Raw genomic sequence first — 15,593 nt, 5'->3', positions numbered from 1 at the left:
ACACCACTATATAGTGCCAACTCCTCCAAGGATTATGCAGGAGAAGGTGTACATATCAGGGCCCTTGATCCAGGCTTCCTGGAGAGAACATTCCAGGCAGAGGGAGCAACGTGTGGCTCGGGCTTGTCTGATGGGCAGAACAGATAGCAGGGCAGCTGGAGCAGGGTTGGGGTTGGGGGCTGAGGGGTGCAGGGTGCATGCGGCAGATAGTTTGAACTGAGGTGACGGGCAGGTAGCAGCCAGATCTCATTCGGCAGGAATGCCTTACTTTGGGGAGCATCTCCTTGAGAAATTTTAGACAGACGAGGCGGATGGAAGTCACAGCTCCTTTCTCTGGGGTCACTCAGTGAAAGGACGTTCTTTCTCCAGGATCTGCAAGGTGTTTTAGACCTGGCGGGGCCCCTTCCACTGTGTGATTCTGTTCATTTGTGGAAATGAAGGATGTCTGATTGCAACCATTATAATAATGGCATTTTTATCCCTGAAAGTCTTCTTCCCTGACTCCATCTCCAGGTGAGCGAACTGTTTCTTGTGTGTAAAACATTCCCTCTTGGCTTTAGAAGGACTTTTAGGCATTTGTGAGAGGTTTTCTAGTTGTCACAGTGATGGAGGCAAAACTGGCATTTCGTGGATGCTGGCCTAGGATGCTAGGGGTCCTGTAGTGAGTTCCCCTCCAGCAGGACCCGGTGGTAACGTTCCACCAGACATTTGCATAAGTGAAAAAACCTGTATATAATGATCTGCGTCCAGAGACCAAGTCTGTTTTACAAATAAGCTTTTTCACATGCTTAAAACAGGCAATAAAATCTTCAGGAATGTGTAAAATGAGGGAGAATTGTACTTTCTTTGAAGCTTTAAGCAGAGTCGTTCACTAATTTGGGAAAGTCACATCAGCCAAATATGTTCATGGGGTTGGTCTCTAAATGCAGCTAAAGCATTTGTCGCTAAATTCTGCTTATCTGGCATGTGATGGCTTTGTTACACTACCTACCGTTAGGGCACTGTATTACGTTTTGTTTGGAAACTAGGTAAGTAGGTAGGGTATGTCATCAAGCATTTCATCTCAAAACACTGGGAACTTAAGAGGAAGTGTAGGATCAGATGGGACTGAAGCCCCCGTCCACGCATTTCAAAAGCTTTCTCTGAGGAGCTGAACTGCCCCCTCACGTCTGTGTCTGGGAAGCCTCTGGAAGCAAATTTCTGAGAAATATCTCTTAGGGAGCATTTGGGAGCCACTTATGTTGAGACTGGGATCCGGACCTGAGAAGCAGTTCAACCAGGGACCAGGAATGAAAAAACCGCCCACCCCGAGCAGAACGGTCAAATGTTCGCCACCTCACTCAGCCTCATCCCGGACGGGCGCCCTGCACTTCCCATCTCTTACTCAGCCTGTGTGTTCTGCAGCGCCATGGGGCGGGATGGCGGTAGTAACTTTCTCACAGGGCTTTTGTGAGGATGAAAAGGCAATATATGCAAAACACTGTAGCCCATCAGCAGGCCCATAATAGGCGACAGATGGCAGTTATTGTTGTTCTCTGTTCACAGACGTGAGGATTAGACTTCCCCACGTATGCGAGGCCATTAAACTACTTAAGCATTTTGTGTAAATCTAAGGTCTGCACCGTAAGCTCCCTTGCCTTCTTGGTGGAGTGCGCAGAGCATAGCTTGACCTTCCTGCCTCCAGGGTGAGCTTGTCTCGGAAGTGGCTCTGGAGCCCTGGCAGAGTCTGGGATTTTTTGTACCTAAAGAGTGTTAAGATAATGAGCTTCCTTTCTATTGCTTTAACTTTGTATCTATCTGAGATGGGGGATGTTCATTAAACTTCCTGTGGTCATCACCTCATGATGTTTGTAAGTCAGATCACCAGCTGCAGACCTTAAACTTGTAACAGTGCTCTATGTCAATTACATGGCAATGAAACTGGACAAAAAAGGGGGCAAAAAAGGATGACTTTCCTGTGTGTCCTGAAACATGTGATTATAATTAATATAATAGGTTGAGACATACATTTCTGGTGAAGGCATCCCAGCTCAGTAAACTGGAAGTTTGAGAAAATCAACAATCAGGTGCTAAAATTACAGTAATATTTGTACTTTATATCAAATCAAGTTAAATATTTGGTGGGGGGGGACAAAAAATAATGGTAAGTGGGTTCCTGCGATTTCTTGTAGTCAATTCATAATCTTGGTATTATTTTCACCAGCTTTTCTCATGATTTTTAAAAATGAATACATACGGTGTAATGTTAGCTAGCATATTTTCCTCTAGATCAATAATTTTTTTTAAATTGAGAATTCAAAAAAAAATCCTCGTGATAAAGGCATTTTATTTCTATTTTACTTCTACTGGCAAGTGAAAAAAAAGGCAGAACAGTAAGAATTCATCTGGTAAATGAGGTTGGAAACTTGCCATCAGCCAAACCTTGGTAAGCCACCGAGAAGAGAGTTAGCCAGTTTCACGGGAAGGAACTACCCTTCCAAAGAATTTATCAGAAACTCATCACGAGTCACCCCGGAGCTTTCAGAAAAGTTGAGCTTTCCGAAAAACCAGTTTGTGTCTGGTTACATGTTTACTAATTGAGCCCTCAAAGCCAAAACTGAATTCAGTAACAGTTAACGTTTGTTCTTTGCCTAGAAATTCGTTATAAAAACAAGGTACAAAAAATAATAAGCATGCAGCCCTTTATTTAGTTTTGCAAAGTCTCTGCTTATAGTTCTGTATTTTACATGACTGTGTTATACAAATACATTTATTTACAAAAACACTCTAGCTGTGCAAACTTGTTGCTTTTTAAAAATGTCCGTGAAGTCCCATTTCTGCCCTTCCCAATATATGTTTTTAAAGCATGCATAAAAATTAACTTTGGTGTGGGAAAACTACTCTGTGTGCTATCACATACAGTACTTTTGGTGTCTATTTATATATTTACAAAAAAAGTTACCAGTTTACAGAACCGTACAGAAGTGTACATTTTAAAATCCACAATGCAATAGTGTGGGTTACCATGTCTCACAAAACAAAGGATTTAGATACTGCAAAAGAAAACTAGAGAATCCCAACATGTTTTAAAAAAAGAAAGAAAAGCAAAGAAAACTAGCTTGCTTGGGCTGGCAAATGATCATACATAGTTTTCATGGCAGTGCAACAGGGTTAATAATTGCTTTCTACATGTGCCTTTGTTGGCCTGTGTGGAATTTCACTAGCTTACTGTCTAGCACGCTACTTCCAAATGTACAATGCTACAGTATCAAAATGTTTTGGCAAAAAAGATCTTGAAAGGAACCATGAAGTTTTGACAAAAATAGAAATCTGTAATAAAGCTAAATAACACTAAAATAAAAGGAAATATTATAGTATCTGTTTTACAATTTGTATAGTCACACTTGTGTATTTCTCTGTTCACTTCTAGTCTCCGTAATGAAAAATATTTTTATACAAAACATACTAAAATTCTGGAATCATACGTGTTTTACATGCTCAGTACATCTTTTTTTTTTCCTGTCTCACGCACACCTTTCTCTCTCGCCAAACTCTCTTTTTGTAACACATGCTTACTTCATATAACAGGTATTGCATATAGACAGTAAATGCTATGTAATTATAATAGCAACAAAGTAAAAAAAAAAAACCAACAAACAAGCTTTATGGAAATCTATTAGTCCAGTATTTAGCACATACTTAGCATTAAGCCTCAAACAGTACAGCAATATGTTACATTCTCTTGTAAAAACAGTTGCCAAAGACTGTTTAAAAAAATTTTTTTTTCCTTAAATGTAACTCCAACTTGTGCCTAATAGGATTTTGGCCTTTAAGAGGTTTCCTTTGCTGTGGATGGGGTGGCTTTGCTTGAACTTCCATTCTGTGCCTTGTAGCTGGTGAGGCTAGGAGTATGGATGGTCCTGACGCTCTTGGCACCTTGATTCAGTGAAGTGGGGGAGGCGGGGGAGGGGGGGGGAGGAGGAGGAGGCAGGAGGGGCTGCTCGGCCATTTTGAGTCTGCAGTGAGAATGAGAGATGGTGACCTTTACCTGTATGAGTGGGGCTCTGAAACTTTAAGGAGCCATTAGAGACAGAGGGGATGAGGGAGGCAGAGGGAGCAGATCGTCCTGTTTGGGGGCTGAGAGGGTTAGAAGGAACCGATGGTTTAGTAGCAGGTGGATTAGGGAAGTTAGAGCTGTCACCACTAGAAGAAGGCAGAGAACTGCTTTTCCCAGAGCTGGGAGAAAGGGCTGGAATCTTAGAAGCAGGTAAGGAGGGGAAAGCAGGCTTACAGTCCCCACCAGCTTTCTTAGCACTTCCATTAGCCTGCAAATAAAGATGGCGGGAGACAGTTCGTCAGGAAGCTGGTAACACCATCAATCCACAGGGCCTGGCAACACAGCCCTTCTGAGAATCATTCAATGAGACATCAAACCAAACCAAACCATTCAAGGCCTGAGCTAAGTCTCGTGGTGCTGTGCTGGACCTGGTAGGAACCCCCAAAGTGCAGAGCTGAGGATGTGCAGAGCAGAAAAGAAGGAAGAACGCATTTGGGAGAACAGGCACACCCTCCTGCTCCCATCTCTGGGTGCCGGGTGGGCCATGCGGGGGGTGTTACCAGGTGGGGTGGGGGTGGGGCATCGTGGCGGAGAGTTAAGGGGCCTCCAGTGTGATGCAGTCAACACACGTTAGTACTGGTGACTTTCAGGGCAGGTTTGTCTGTCTTGGTCTCCCAAGGTGTTCTGATGAACCACTATGCTCCCCCAGGTAAAACCAACTGGCTTGCCACCTCGTGTTAACAGGTCAACTTTGGCGTCACAAAGTAAAAGATGTATTATTGCAAGCATGCAAAAGCGTGGTGAGAAGTTCAACAAAGGCTTTTAGACTGTCTTCATGGCCCCCAGATCCAGGGTGTCTACGTAAACTGGATCTTACAAAGAAAAACGCAATATTTGGTATAAACTAAGTCAGCGACTTGCTTCTTAAGCGCAAAGAGTGTCCATCCGAAATCGGGGTTAAGGTAAAACTACCTGACGATATTGGCGGGGATCCTGCAGTTTGGACGGCTTGCCGGGTTTGTCCAGGCTTCCGGGTCTGTTCTTGGAGCTCATGGGAACAGGCATCCTGCTCGTCTGCGGGGTCCCACTGGAGCCCTGTGGGAAGGAGCAGCGAGAGGGGGGGACAGAAAGGATGCTCGTGAGCAGATTGTCACCAAGGCCGCCCCACTGTGTGCAGAGAAGCTCAACGTGAGAAGCCACAGCCCTACATGCAGGACAGATCTAGGAGACGGACATCAGGAGACACCACTGGGGTTAATTTGAAGAATCAAACAGAATAAAACTGCTCCACTACTGATCAAACGGATTTTAATGTGAGTATCAGAGCAATCACTTCAACAGCAAATCCTTGCGGTTTTCCCAACACCAGTCAGCCACAGAGGTAAAAAACAGAGTCGATTAGCTGTTAGACACCTAGTTGTTGTTGTTTGGAAGGCGAGGGAGAAAGTGTGAGAGAGAGGGATCATGGTGAACAGACAAAAAAACAAAACAAAACAAAACGAGCCACCTGAAAGGAAGCAAGTAAATCACAAGACACCTTTTGCTAACGGTGATTATGGCAGATTTTTAAAAAGCAGCTGGTTCTTTTCACTTTTCCATCAGACCAAGATACCTTACGTGAGGCTGAAGGAATAGACGAGGGGGGCTCTAGGGCAGTGGGAACTTCATCCGGGACTAGCAAGGACTGGGGACCAGCCCCCTGGACCCTGTGGGAGGAGCTTGCAACAGAATCTCTGCTGGAAAAACACGAGGTATCAACTAGGGCTTTGGGACTCATCTCACTGATCGTGTTTTCCAGCTGTTTGATGGTCTGCTCCAGGCTGTCCAATGTTCTGTAGGTGTTTTTTCTGATTTCATCAGTTCTCGAAATCAGAGCCGTGCTCTCCAGACGGGGCTGCTCTGGTCTCCTGAGCAGATTCTTAGGGCTGTCTTCAGATGGAGATCTGCTGATCTCAAATCGCTTGGCTTCCTTGTGCTGCTTCAAAGTGCCGTCCTCCTCCTCCTCTTCGTAGACCACCACCTGCAAGGTCTTCTTCCCTGTCTTGGTTCCTGTGCGAATGGCTTGGGTGAGAGCGGCAAGCTGCTTCTTCGGGAATTTGAATTTGAACTTTTTCTTGGGGCTTTCAGACTGGTCATCAGTCACGTCCCCCTGGTTTTCTGAGCTTAGCGAATCGACTTGGCTGAACTTGCTCGGCTCAGTTTTATTCACCTCCTGTCCTCCTGACAGTCCAGTCTCTGCTGAAAGGAAGTGTGGCTGTAATTTACTCTCAGCCTGCGGCCCTGATCTGAGGCTGCCCGAGACAGCCTCCTTAGGAACCTTTTGGGAAGTGTTATTCTGGACCACAGGATCTCCATTCTCCTCCTCTTCCTCTTCCTCTATCTTTTCCTCCGTCATCATTCTCTCCAGTTCCTCATCGCATTCCTCAAATATGGTTGAAAGTCTCTTATATGCAGACCGGATGTCCATGGGTTCGTCAAAAATGATGATCACAGGTTTCTTGTCGAGGCACACGACCGGCTCTTCACTTTCAGTGCCTTCTTGCGGGGCAGTCGCCTCTTTTTTGGCATCAATGTTGACTGTCTGTACATCTTCTCCCTGTTTGCTCACTATATCTCGGACCTCCCCACTGGAGAGAACTTGGACCGCGGTTTTGGTGATCATGAAGGCAATGTTGTCGGTGGTTGCATTTTCCTCAGTGGGAGAACTTGGTGTCGATTCCCCACCCTCATTAGGGATCCCGTTAGCATGCCTTGCTCCCTTGGGTCTTAAGATAACTTGGCCAAATTCTGTCATGGGAACCTCTTGGTCTTGCGTTTTGATGTCACGAATCGTCGATTCAGCTGATCTAGTGGGAGAGGGAAGGTGGCCCTTATCTGTATTTTCTTGTCCTTGCTGACTCACCCTCTTCGTCTTCCCGTAATTCATCTTCTGATTCTCAGTGTCAGAAACAGGATACTGCAGCCCTGGGATCGTAGGTCCTTTGTTGATTTCATCTTCTAATGAACTAACACCAGAGAAACTAGAATTGACCTTAGACACATTTTTCTGGGAATAGTTTCTACCGTCTCGAAGCAAACTCTTGGTGGAGATGGAATTTCCCTTCACGAAGATGTCAGTTTTGTATTCTGATGTTCTCGGTGCATCAGAAATACTATTCTCCTTTCCTCTGTCCCACTTCGGATGGTCACTAGGTGTGAGAGCCCCTGCGGGAACCTGGGAGGGAGGGTGGAGGAGGGAAACCACATATAGTGATCAGAAACTGATCTGCAAAGGAAGGGCATGAATCTACACGGTAGCGGTTGGAACACACGTCTGGTGAACTCACCTTCCAGGATTCCACTTGGGGGCCATTTTCATATTCAACATCAGATTTCCGTACATCTTCATGGAAAAATTCCAAATTCTGGTAGAACAGTGTAGGACATGTTACTCCACAAAACCACATCCCCCCCAAGTGGACACTATACCTAGACTGTTCCTTTAATTACACTTCCAAAACATGCGGGCCAAGCACATTTGTAACACACCAGTCCAGAGCCTACAGCTCTGTTTACCTTGGTTTGCTTGGGTCTCCAACTTCCAAAAATGCCCTGTGTTTGTACAAGATGAAAATCTCAATTAGCCAAATACTTCAAGGATTTGACACTGTGTTGGGAGGAGCAGTTAAGAGAATAAAGGGACGGGTTCTGTACCAGCACGTCCTCTTTTCAACATCTGACTGTGAGCTTAGCAGACTCTAAAACCAGAAGAGTAGGGGCGGGGGCATTGCTGGAAGCACACTGTATCAGCAGGCAGATTTTGATTCTAACCCAGATCTGCCACTGAACTGTGTTATTATTTTTAGGCAAGTCCTTTCATGTCCTTCCTGGGCCTCAGTTTTCTTCCTTCAAGGAAACTAGACCAGGAAAAGTTTTGCATCTCTGCCGGCTACTTATTTCAGTTTCATCTCTGCTTCTTTTATGGGAATTTTCCTATAAGAGGTCTGCATTGGTTGGGTGTGGTACTTGGAGATGGGAGAAAAAAAACCCCACATTATTTTTCCCTGGTTGAATCACAGATTGGAAAACATACTTGCAGTTTGTACTTGCACTTGCCAAGTAAAGTGTCAAAATAACCTTCATACTAATAACAGCCAAGATGATCAAATCCAAATGCAGAGTTACAAGGCTGTCAAAAAGTCATCTAAACAATTTACAGAACAGAAATTTGAGGCTCAAGTGGAGACCGTGACATCATGCTTCAGCTTTGATTCTCTGTGTGCTCTCATGCAGAGGGAAGATGCATTTCTGAGGGCTCTCACCAGGATTCAGAAGGTAAGAACCCAGCCAGCAGGGAGGACCAGGCATGGAAGGTGCTCCCCCAGGAAGCACGGCCTTTTCCGGCATGGGTTGGACCAGTAGCCTCGGGCCCCTGCCACAAAGCTATCACTAGCCATGCCCTGTCACTTCCAAGGCACGGCTGTCCTTTCTTCTTGCTGCAGAAGCCCAAGAGGAGGAGGTGAGAGCAGAATGGGACACGATCCCAAGAAGGCTGTTGGGTTAAAGCAATGACAACATGACGAAGCACAAGAACCCAGGCCCCACTGAAGACAAGCCGGAGCCATCCTACTGCCCGGTTAGAAAGGGAAAGAATGTTCGTACACATTCAGGGAGTAACACACACAGACAATGTCAGTATTAATCACGGGGAAACATGGCACGGACACCGAGGTCCTATTTTTAACCTCCTTTTGCCCCCCACCCAGCACCCCCAACCAGGGCAGTAAGATTCAGCTCCTGCAGTTGAACAACATAATCTCTTTTGAAGGATTTTATGTTTAGATTCAACAACCAAGGCATCAAGTAAAAGGTTATAAGAAGAAACAGAAATGAGGTTTCGGCCTAAAGTTTCCACTCCAAACAGGGAGTTCGTGTAGGTCGAACTAGGACCTGAGTGTGAACTGATCCTCGAATCAAAGGAGGAACTGGCATCAGCTGATATTCTTACTGGGGGGTTAGGGCTTGGCATCCAACCTGATTGGCTGAGGCTGGGTGACACCATCGTTAACTATTTCAGGTGCCACCCAGCGATATACGGACTTTAAACTGGCTCTGGCAGCAGGAATACTCCACCAGGGAAGTCACTTAGAGAAAGATGTCAAGTTTAGCCTCCATGTGATCTAGCATTTTTGGCCCTGGGCTGGAAAAATGAAGGCGTGAATCAAAGCAAGCATGTTAACTTTATCCAGGGTCACTTGTTCACAATTGTCATGTAGTCTCAGACAGTCTTAGACAGTCAGGTCTCTGCATGAGAGCTGATTAAGCCTCTTTAATATCTGTTCTTAGGTCCTGAGATTTGGGTTGTTCAGACAACTGGTGAAGCAAGGACAATATGCATTTGGGCAACAAATCAAAATCAGAGACATAAGTTGTAGAAAAATTGCATAAGAGTAAGTACTAGGCTAGCACTTGATGATGAGAGGAGAAAAACTCCAAGAAACATTTAATTTACAGAAGAGCAGAGGAATAGCCCAGGAAGAGGTTAATAATGACAACAATTTGGGGACAAGTCTGACAGTCACGGTTCTCATGACGTACATCAATCTCCTGAGTATAACTATCCAGAACAAGCACCTGTAATTCAACCTGGTGTCTAATGCCCCAGGATCGGGCACTCAGTACAGACCCGCTCAGTATCTGATGGACCCTTGATGGAGATAAATGTCATCGATGGGATATGGATTTCTAATCACAAGGCAAGAAATCCCACACAACTTTTCAGCAAGTGAGCAGAATTCTACAATGACTGTCTACAGAGGGGTCTCTGAGAAGTTCCCGGTCAGTATTTTAGAAGACACAGTCTCACTGGCCTGAGTGTGTCATGTAACATGGGACAGGCCAGAGCCTTCTATGAGTTGGTTTTAATAAAGCCACATAAGGAAATACGACAGATTGAAAAAGTAATGTATTTCCAAGGTGACTGTCATGGGTTCAATTCACAGCAATAGGAGGCTTTCTTCATGAGAAAGATTTAACAATGACACTCTCACAACCTCCCCAGGTGCGGCAAGAGGAACCCCCTATCACCTGGCTAATGGTTTCATTTGCCAGATACGTGGCGCAGATGGGGTTTACACGAAGGCCCTGTGATGATGTGAGCCGGGGGAGCGGGTCAGCCTCTGTGGCGGGGCTGCACGGCTGGGAGCAGAAAGCCCCTGGACTGCATCTCTTGAAGGAACGTGCTAGAACAGACCTCCCATTTTGTGCTCCTATATCTCCTTCACTGGGCTTACTTATGCCTGGACTGAGGTACCCACTTGGAGTAGCTCCTTGGCTACCTTGTGGCTGATCTGTTTGACTTTACTTAAGGGAAGCTAAAACCTTTGAATTCTGAGATACAAGTTCCTGGCCGGAAAAAAAAAAAAAGTTAAGACTTGAATTGGTCATCATAAGCATTTTATCCTGAAATTTAGACAGAGGCTTCAATCAAATAAGATGGCTCTACATCCCAAAATCACAAAAGCTCGAGATCCAACTTAACGACGTTGAAGTTCAAACCTTCAGGCTAACGTCCTCTCCCTAAAGTACTTAAGTCATGACAGTGACCTTTGTTTCAGAGCTTGGACATCTGTTTTGAAACCATGAGAGTGGTACCCAGTACACTAGCACTAAAACTATACCGAACTTCCTATCTTGGGAGGTACACTTTGAGAATTCCTAATAGTAACAAAAACTCTGGCATTCTTGAACATGTGTGCAAATACATATGTGTGTGTTTCCACCAATGCACCTGTGGATGATGGCGAGGATACAGCTCTGCTGGCACCTAAAGCTTTCACCTGCTTTTAACGTAGATATCTTTGGTCCAGAAGAGAAGTTAAACATTAGAATAAGTGCGACCTACGTGGTTAACGTTTCCATTTTTTCTCCCCCCAGAGCTGTTCTGGAAAACCTTGAAAGGTGCATGTGTATCTTTGGTTTGGGAGGAAAATGCCTAAATTCTACGTCTATAATTGTATGCTGTGCACAGGAACACAGCGCCCACTCTGGAAACCTGAACCAGATATCTCTGGTGAAACCCCAAGCTGTGTCTCCATTAGTTTGAAGGAAAAAAAAAAGGGAGGAAACGGAAAAGTCACAGAGGCTCAAGCACAGGAGTGGTGTTAGTGTCAGAGCAAGGAAAGAAGGACGGGCCACTGGGTGGCAAACGTGTAACTGCCACGTTACCTTCTTCTCCTTGGGCGGGACTGTGGCCCCCGGCCTAGTGTCTTTAACGTGACTGTCAGCCCGGGACTGCTCAGCGTGACTGTTTGAATTTACATCCATAAGGGGACACTTCTGGAATGCCTAAGGAATTAAAATACTTAGGTTAACAGGGATCCAAGTATAGCAAGAAGGTCAGAGGGAACAGACAGGGAATCTGGAGGAATTCCCCATCCAGACCCAGGCCCATCCTGTGCGAGGGCCAGGGAGGCAGTGCCCTAAAAACCGGCTTCCTGTTTGAGTTCAGGCTGGCAAAGCCCGGGGCAAAGGCTTCTTTATTTCCTGGGCCAGACCAAGATGAACTAGACAGAGCCCTTGAAATGGACAGAGCCCTTGAAAACAATGCCCTTTCTTCCTGTCCGCGAGAAACTGATTTGCACTTAGTAGGACTTCTCTTAAAGGGCTTTGACCTTTAAAAAATGCTAAATATGTGAATGAATTCAGACAAAAGGAGACGCTATCCTTCTTTTCTCTTCATTATTGTTTTAACCAGTTTTATTGAGATTATAGATAAAAGGGCACAAGGTATTGCAAACTTTTGAACCTTAAAATGAAAGTAATCCTTAACAATTAATTGTTCACAGCCACAGATACTCCCACACTCTGAGCTGTTCTGAGGCTCATGCAGGGTCAAGTGAGGCTCTAGCAGACGTGCGATTCTGAGCGGCCTGGGAGCTGCCTGATCCGCCTAGACTTGTCTCTGAAAACTAACGATTATAGTTACAGCCACCCGTGGCCACTCACGGGGACACTGAGTGGGGGGGGGGCTGGGTCTCAGACACAGAGGAAGCATCAGCTGTGTCTACAGGACAGATAGGGAGTCACAATGTATATGATCATTAGAGCTGGAGAGACGGTAACCCAAGCCCCAAAGTTTCTTGAAATCAGGCTACGTGACACCCAATTAAAAACAAAAAACAAAAAAACTACTGCTACCCAGGCCTCACCCAGAGAATAAAGTCAGACTCTCCACGCTGCAGGACTTTTTTTTCAACTCCTCAAGGTATTCTCATGTGCAGGCAGGATTAAAGGTCAGTTATTTAAATGAATAATTTCAAATAATCACCTTATATTTCCTTAATGTCAAATACTGTCTTTTTTTTTTTTAAATGAATATTATTATTTGGAAATAACTGCAGACAGAAGGAACCACCCACGCCCTCCCCAAGGGAACATTTCAGCAGTGGTTTTAAAATCAGAGCGGAGCAGAAGCCTGGACCTTCCGCAGCCTGCTCTTCCCCGGCTCTGCTGACTGACTCCCTGTTCCCGCCGTAGACACCCTGGTCCTCGCTGGCCCTGGAGATGCCCAGGGCTTTGCTTACTAGGGCTACTTGCCATCTCCGTGGGCCGTCGGACCCCAGGCTTTGTAGTTTCTTCTGAAGCCTGATGACACGGAGCAGGACAGTGGTTCCGCAATTACTCAAGGGGCTGCAGCTGTTCCCTGTCCTGCCTCAGCGGGAGCCGAGGGGGGTATAGACAGAGCCCGCAGAGCCGCAGGCCGACTCCTTGATGCAGCAGGTTGGGCCCTCCCCGCGGCAGGAAGGGGAACAAGGTCACGTTAGGGTTAGAGCGCTTCACTCACGCTGGGACCCAACCACCAAGAATGTAACAAGAAGCCAGATACTCTGCCCTTTGAGAAGCTTTCAAAGAAAGCATCAAAGATATTCTGACTTCGATGGGAGGACAGAGTCTCAGGTGATGGGCTCTCAGTGTCTGGAACAGATGAGTGACTTCTCCTGAGGGCTGGTGCAGGGTTGTTCACAAACCTAAAACCTACAGTTCTTTGATGACTAGTGGTTGTTCACCTTTCACAGGTTACAAAGCTTGTTTCACATTATCTAGTGCTTTCTCATCCACTTGGACCAAACCGGGCTGTGATTTATTCACACCATGATTTATTTATTATTTATACTGTATTTGTTGTATATGCCATAATTTGGGGGCAAATGCTATCATGACTGGCCCCAGCATCTGCCTGACACAGCTCAGGCCGGGCACCAAGTAGCCTTGACACACTGGTATCTGAGTCAAAGGGTCCTCACTGGGTAACTGAGTGATGGAGACCACCATGCTCCCAACTGTTTCGTGAGTCACTAACTTTCTAAATCTACGGTTCCTAAGAATGAAATTCTCCAACCTGTCTAAGCACACTGTTTGATGGAGGGCATGTGTCGGGCCAGTCTGAGTTTTAATGGGTCTGGAAGGGCTCGTGTGTGTGACAAATCAACCAGCAGCTCTGTTTTCCCTGGAAAATCCAAGCATCTCAATGTTGGCAGTTATCACCATGGAGAGCAGATGGGGAGAACTGGGGTGGGGATGACATGGTTTGAGAACTCTCTCTACTCCAAATGAACAATGCAGATCCCAGGGCCTGCTCAAAACCATTGGTACACTGGTGAATGTGTTTTGGAGCCATAGGGAGGTGGTGATCTGATCATCGAATGGGCAAGAAAAAAATCCTACCTTAATTCATGGATCAAAATGAAATACTCTATGAACAGACTTGGGTCTGGGACTTGTGTTTATGACTCTGATTAGACAAGTTCTTAGAATGAACACCTTGGGCAGAGTCACACCCGTGACGTGAATGTGGGTGTAGCCCTGTATCCCATCCTCAAGCCTATGGGTAGACGGTGACAATTTGTTAACAAATAAAAACAAATGAAAATAAGTATTTCTCAAAGAGACCACAAAAAATGGGAAACAAAACCATCCAGCTTTTCAGAATACTTAAAAAAAAGATGAACGGGAACTTAGTCTGGAGGACAGGAGGCCACATGATTTCAGGTCTATCAGCCCAAGAATGAAAGCCAAAGAATGGGACCCCATGTGAAGGCAGAGACTGGTAACACTGAAAGCAAGGAAAGGAAGTTCTACCAGCCAGAGCTAAGGAAAGCTTGCAATCGGTTTTTCTGTATAAACTTCCTGAGTTGTTTTGTGCAGCGGTCATTTCCTCACACATGTCTTAAAGGCGCCCGAGAGCCTAGTTCAGCGCCATCTTGGAAAAGTGGTGGCCGAGGCCAGAGAGGCAGCTGATACATCCCAGGTGCACAGGGCTCTCTTCCAGCCCTTTCTAGCTTGGGAATCTGTGAGAGACGCAGCCAGAGTCCCAGACAGGAAGGGCAGGGAGCCACGGTCAAGTCACCTCATCCACATACCTGGAGTTCTGCCATTATTTTGTCTCCTTCTTCCTCCTCCTCCTCGTCCTTTGAGGAGGAAGCAGTGGCAGGTGGTGGCGATGGGGTCCAGGCCGAAGCAGGCTCCTCAGTGGGACACTTGGTGGCTCTAGCCTGCGGGCTTGCTCCAGCATCTTCACTGCTTGCCTGCGCAAGATTCAGACCAAAAGATACTGGCTTAACACCCCCAGCGCAGGCAAAAAGAGGGTCAGATCACAATCCAGCACACGTTCCCTCACTGTCCGCTGCACTGGCTTCCCAGCTTACTGAGCTGGAAGGCTGTTTTGTCCACTTGGATTTAGTTTGGGTTTTTCTTTGCCCATGCTGTCGCTTTGGTGCATGGATTGAAGAATTATAATAAAACTGTAACTCCTCAACTTCAATTTCTTTAAGAAAGGCCCTCCTTGGAGACCATATTTTACATTTAACATAAAAGACACAACTTGCCAAGTTAAGTGGAAGTTAAAGCTCGCTGAACCTCTTTCTGTATAGATTCCCTGACTGTGTCAGCTAGTCTCAGTTACCTCTGTGAGGCGATCTTCCTTTTGCTTCCCCCTCTGATCCCCATTTTCAATCTTAGGATGCTTTGCTGGGGAAGTAGCTGGGGATCGCAGCTTAAAGTCAAATAGGGCTACAGCTCCTGGTGCTCAATCTAGTCCAATAACATTGGCTGACATTTTCCATCTGTGGTGCATCCGTGGAGATTTACTCTCCACTTCTCTGCCTGGCTATGAGAGCAGAGAAGACTTTTTCTGAGGGCATCATCTGAACCCAGAGACCAGTTTATCAGGGCTTAACCCGTCAGACCTTAGCAGCAATGTTCTCCTTCCTGCTGGTGTAGACCACGTCGCCGGACCTCGTGGTGGTGAGCCCCGATCCTGGCAGGTAGCTCCGCCGTGGTGGCGGGGGAGGAGGCGGTGGGGACTTACCCCCCAGCTTGTCCAAGTCCTGTTCTGAATTTGGAGAGTCTTCTGGAAGACAATGTGTCATTGCAAAAATCATCTTTCAAGATAACATCCAGAAAGTCCAGTGTAGTTCTATAAACTCAGACTTAAAATTTACTTCTCTGTTCTCTCCATAGTATAACAATGAAAGATAAAGACCCCAAAGCCTGACTGGTTTAAAGTCCCAGAAAGGCC

At 46.0% G+C, this 15,593-nt stretch overlaps 1 protein-coding gene across 1 annotated transcript in view; it reads right to left on the bottom strand.

The window, feature by feature from the left end:
- Positions 1–2,664: 2,664 nt before the first annotated feature.
- Positions 2,665–15,593, bottom strand: part of KIAA1217 (KIAA1217 ortholog) — a 278,742-nt gene continuing 265,813 nt past the window's right edge. The window contains 8 exon segments of the mRNA XM_064479399.1: positions 2,665–3,953; positions 3,955–4,304; positions 5,009–5,131; positions 5,649–7,250; positions 7,363–7,440; positions 11,243–11,362; positions 14,437–14,601; positions 15,262–15,425. Of these exon segments, the coding sequence (XP_064335469.1) occupies positions 3,809–3,953; positions 3,955–4,304; positions 5,009–5,131; positions 5,649–7,250; positions 7,363–7,440; positions 11,243–11,362; positions 14,437–14,601; positions 15,262–15,425 (2,747 nt within the window). The 3' untranslated portion in view covers positions 2,665–3,808.

This window comes from Camelus dromedarius, chromosome 26 (genome assembly GCF_036321535.1).
Source record: "Camelus dromedarius isolate mCamDro1 chromosome 26, mCamDro1.pat, whole genome shotgun sequence".
Lineage (NCBI taxonomy): Eukaryota > Metazoa > Chordata > Mammalia > Artiodactyla > Camelidae > Camelus > Camelus dromedarius.
The sequence above is the reverse complement of the archived record's forward strand: the minus strand, read 5'-3'. Positions and strand labels throughout refer to the sequence as shown.